We start from the raw sequence: 4,842 nt of genomic DNA, 5'->3' as shown, positions 1-4,842 counted from the left end.
GGCATGCAGATCTTTGTCAAGACCATAGAGATGTGAGATCAGATGAGAACGAGAAGACGGCGACCCTCGGCGCGATCCTTGCCGAGGAGATCCATAAGACCCCCGACAAGCGCCTTGCCGGGGACGACTGCAATGCCACGGCAAGACCCTTGCCGGCCCCCGGCAAGGCCCTTCCGAGGGCGTCAGCGGGGCCACAGCCAGGCCCGCGTCGACCAAGACTCCACCGCCGTCCCCAAGTAGCTGTTAGCTCAACCAGCTGGGCAGGCACCTGCGTGGCGACGGGCGGCCTCTACGCCAACTCAGCAAGCACCTGCGTGGTGGCATGCATATCTTTGTGAAGACCCTACCACCGCGCCACCTCAGCTACCTGCCTGCCTACATGGCGCCGCATGCATCGCTGGCCTGGGCGCGTGTCGAAGCAAGGCGAGGCGGCAACGGACGGGACGGGTCTCGTTCCCGTCCCCGATAAAGCTAAGGGACACCTAAGCTACGCATTAAATGCGTCTTGTCCTGTAACATGGGTGATAAGCTTGCAGCACTGTATACCTTTCCACCTCTTGTGTGCACTGTGGCAGCCCCTATCGACTATAAAAGGTGGCCCATGGCGTACTGGAGAGGGATTCGGCTCTTTTGGGCAAGTTACACCCCGTAGCTTGCTCAAGAACACTCAATACACCCACCAAAGCAGGACTAGGGTATTACGCATCCTCGCGGCCCGAACCTGGGTAAATAATCCTTGTGTTGACTGTTAATCCTGCTCTTCTCACAACCCCGCGCCCCGGCAACCGTAGTAGGGATTCTTGTGATCCCATAGTGTCGTTCCCACCGACAAAAACCTTGAGCCATAAGCCAAAGTGTGGTGGGATGTGGAGAAGAGCCTCGCACACGATGATGAATGCCGATATGTGGAGGAAGGAATTTGGGGCTAGATCATGGAAATCTAACCCGTAGTAGAACATGAGGCCCCGGACAAAGGGGTGGAGGGGAAACCCCAGCCCTCAGAGGAAGTGGGGAATGAACACTACCCTCTCACCAGGCTCCGGAGTAGGGATGACCTGATCTTTGTCAGGGAGCCTGTGCGCAATCTCCGTAGACAGATAGCATGCGCTCCGGAGATCCTTGATGTCCTTCTCCGTGACGGAGGAGGCCTCCCACTTGCCCTTGGAACCGAATCTGGCTAGGGCTGGAGTGGGTGGTGGCGGTGGGAAAGATCGAAGTTTTGGGCGCTGGAGCTTGGGGGTTGGATGACCGGAGCTAGAAGAAGGCGTGAGGGAAAAAGAAGGGATTTTTTACCCTCTTTATAGGCGGTGAAATACCAAACGCCCCCCTTTCAAGCCTTAAAACTCGCCTGTTCCCCAAAAGATCATTTGAAAGGCACGGTTGGATTAACCAAAACCGTATTGATGGAAATCCCGTAATGGGCGGGCATGATCTCTATTTTGACAAGACGTGCCAATGGAGGCTCAGCCTCGAAACGCGAAACGGAAGGCGTGAAAACGGTTCGAAATATTAAAGAGTCAAGGATGACGCTTCGCCAAAAAAGTTGTCAATAAAAGACACGGTTCCCGTTTTGATGACTTGCCATCGTGGCTAAGGGTTGTATTGATTATGCAGAGCCGGACACAGCTCCTTTGTGCAGGAAGTTGACTTAAAATATTCAGGAGGAGGAACCCGCCTTGCAATGCCGAAGATAATCTGCGTGCCGAACATATCGTCATCGAAGACTGGTTCAGGGGCTACTGAGGGAGTCCTGGATTAGGGGGTCCTCGGGTGTCCGGACTATTCAACATGGGTCGGACTGATGGACCGTGAAGACAAAGCAGAAGACTTTCCCCCGTGTCCGGGTAGGACTCCTATATGCGTGGATGGCAAGTTTGGTGTCCGGATATGTTATTTCCTTCCTATGTAAACCGACTATGTACAACCCTAGGCCCCTCCGGTGTGTATATAAACCGGAGGGTTTAGTCCGTGGAGATGATCAGAATATTCATAGGCTAGACAGTTAGGGTTTAGCCATTACGATCTCGAGGTCGATCAACTATTGTAACCCCTATACACTTCGAATACAATCAAGCAGGACGTAGGGTTTTACCTCCTTTAAGAGGGCCCGAACCTGGGTAAACACTGTGTCCCTATTGTCCATTGTTACCATCGATCCCTAGACACACATCTTGTGACCCCCTACCCGAGATCTGTCGGTTTTGACACCGACAGCGTCCGAGCGGGGAGCTGCGGCGGGTGGGAGGAAAGGGGGGGGGGTGAACTGAAGGGCGGTTGGGCGTTGGCGCGCGGCCGCGGTTCTTACATGTCCTGCCTCCGGAGATGTAAATTTGCACCGCGAGGTGTTGTATTTTATATGTCCGGAAGGCGGAGATGTATTTTTTTTTTGCATATGGACCATCTGTTGGAGAGCTATTTTTTTGCCACAGAAAATCTAAAAGTTGGTTATTTTTACATATGGACCGTCTATTGAAGGTGCTCTAACCACGTTGCTATGGGTAACACCATCGATGGTTGATTCTTGAACATAAACAAGTTAAAAAATACAATTTACTAATATTTGTGTATCTGGTACATTCTCGGTGGGGTATCCACATGGTGTGTGGCCGTGTGGGTGAACACTGAAATATAAGTCATAATCTATGAAATATCAACACTTATAAGTGATAATCTATGAAATATCAACACTTACATTGGCATGATTTTATTTAACATATGGTACTTGTCTTTCTCGATAGATCAAAGTGCACCACTTTAGTTTGTGTTGTGCCCACCCCGCAAAAAAAAAGAGATTGTTATGTGCCCATGCTTTGATAAGTTGCTAGCACCGCCGCTGCATACATCCTCTCTTTGCTTGGAAAATGCAAAACTTGTCCCAAAGTACCCCTTTTTATTGTAATCCCTATAGCACACATGCAGATTAAGGTCATGGAATCATTTCCGCTGGGTGATTTTTCCACGTCGACCGGCACATCGATCATGTAGCACAACATATATTAAGAGAAGAATAATCGCCGGCAACATGATCTTATCAAAATATGGAAGAAGGATTAACAAATGACAAATCACGCCCGGAATCTGCTTCCCTGTCGATGCAAAAGCAGTGGCTGCGCTCGAGCCGGTTGTTAATGGTCGTCAGTGATGGCGCACCTCGTCCCATATGGCTGGCACGTAGGCGTACGCTGCCCTCCTCTACATATACACGGACCGTGGAACGCAGCAGGCAGGCAACAACGCACGAGCAGAACCGCGACGCGATCGAGTGATCGAGTGCACGGTCGGTCGGCGATCATGGCGAGCAGGACGGTGGATGTCACCCTGGTCTCCGCGAGGGACCTCAGGGACGTCAACCTCGTCTCCAAGATGGAGGTATACGCGGTCGTCTACCTCGCCGGCGACCCCATCTCCCGGGAGCGGGTCCTCGCCGACCGCACCGGCGGCCGCAACCCCACCTGGAACGCCACTGTCCGCGTCACGGTCCCAGCCTCCGGCTCCGGTAGCGGCGCCCTGCGCGTACTCCTCCGCACAGAGCGCCCCCTCGGCGACCGCGACGTGGGGGAGGTGATCCTCCCGCTCACCGAGATCCTAGCCGGCGCCGGCGACGAGCCAACAGGCGCCACGCAAGGCGCCTACAAGGTGCGCAAGGTCGGCTCTAGCAAGGTTCACGGCGTGCTCAACCTCTCCTACAAGCTCGGAGGAGTCATCCACCCACCCGCCGGTCAGTACCAGCAGGCGGGCGCGACAGGGTACCTGGCGGCTGCCGCTGCGCCGTACGCGTCTGCTCCGCCGCCGCAGCAGCTCAGCTACCCGTACCCGTGCCCACCCCCGACAATGGTTCGTCCGCTGCGCGTCAGCAGCCGGTAAAAGCGCGGCGATACCAGAAAGAAATAAAGCGCGCGCGCGGCGCGGCAAACCACTCTTGCAGTGGCATGGCATGGCAACCTTTGCTCTGTTCTGCCCCGCTCATACAGAGAAATGGTGGCTTGGTGAGTGGGTTAGCCACTACCCACTTGTGGAGCGATGCTGTGTACCAATAAATCTGAATGAAATGTATGTTGTGCCTGCACGTAGAAGTATCCGCAGCAACTATTTGTATGCTGCGTACTAACTAATAAATATTAACAGACTATGTTGTACTTCCTCCGTTTCATACTGTAGTGCATATAGATATTTTGAAAAATCAAAAATCTCATAAAGTTTGACCAAGTTTATGAAGAAAAACATTAACATCTAAAATGCCAAATGTATATCATTAGTTTCATATTCTATATATTTGGTATCGTAGATATAAATAGTTTTCTCTATAAACTTGGTCAAAATTTACAAGATTTCACCCGCATTTTTTTTACAAGGTTTGACTTTTCAAAAAATTCATACGCACTACATTATAAAATGAGAGGGGGGGGGGGGGGTATCAATAATTAAAATGTGTGTTGGTTTATATTAGTGAGAGTTGTGTATGCAAGCACAACGCCTCATTCTACATTTAATTTTTCCAATTGCATTGACTATCTTTCATTTCTCATTTCTCAAGGGATAAATCAGATCAACATCTCAACCTCTGCTTATCAATTTTCACAATGACTTCTTGATACCCAAGGTAACTTGAAGATGTACATAAATTAGTGAAATTCAATCTAATAAAAGATATTTGGATGAAACCCGCCTAGCCCAGCCCCCGGCCACAGAATGCAAGGAGGCAGGGCTCAGGACACCCAGACTATGGCACGACCAACACGAGGCACCACCTGAGAGCGGCCACGACTTCGGACCTGGCCGGATCAACGTACTTCCACTTAGAGCGCCTAGATATCAGGGAGTGGGTTGCATGAATCACACGGG

At 51.4% G+C, this 4,842-nt stretch overlaps 1 protein-coding gene across 1 annotated transcript; it reads left to right on the top strand.

Annotated features, from left to right (window-relative positions):
* Window positions 1-3,210: 3,210 nt before the first annotated feature.
* LOC109783331 (protein SRC2) lies at window positions 3,211-4,124 on the top strand. The gene has a single exon (XM_020341943.4). The coding sequence runs from the start codon at window positions 3,292-3,294 to the stop codon at window positions 3,862-3,864; it is 573 nt and encodes a 190-aa protein (XP_020197532.1). The 5' UTR covers window positions 3,211-3,291; the 3' UTR covers window positions 3,865-4,124.
* The last annotated feature ends 718 nt before the right edge of the window (window positions 4,125-4,842 follow it).

The sequence above is a fragment of the Aegilops tauschii genome, chromosome 1 (assembly GCF_002575655.3).
Source record: "Aegilops tauschii subsp. strangulata cultivar AL8/78 chromosome 1, Aet v6.0, whole genome shotgun sequence".
NCBI lineage: Eukaryota > Viridiplantae > Streptophyta > Magnoliopsida > Poales > Poaceae > Aegilops > Aegilops tauschii.
Note: the sequence above shows the minus strand (reverse complement) of the source record. Positions and strands in the feature narration are given on the sequence as shown.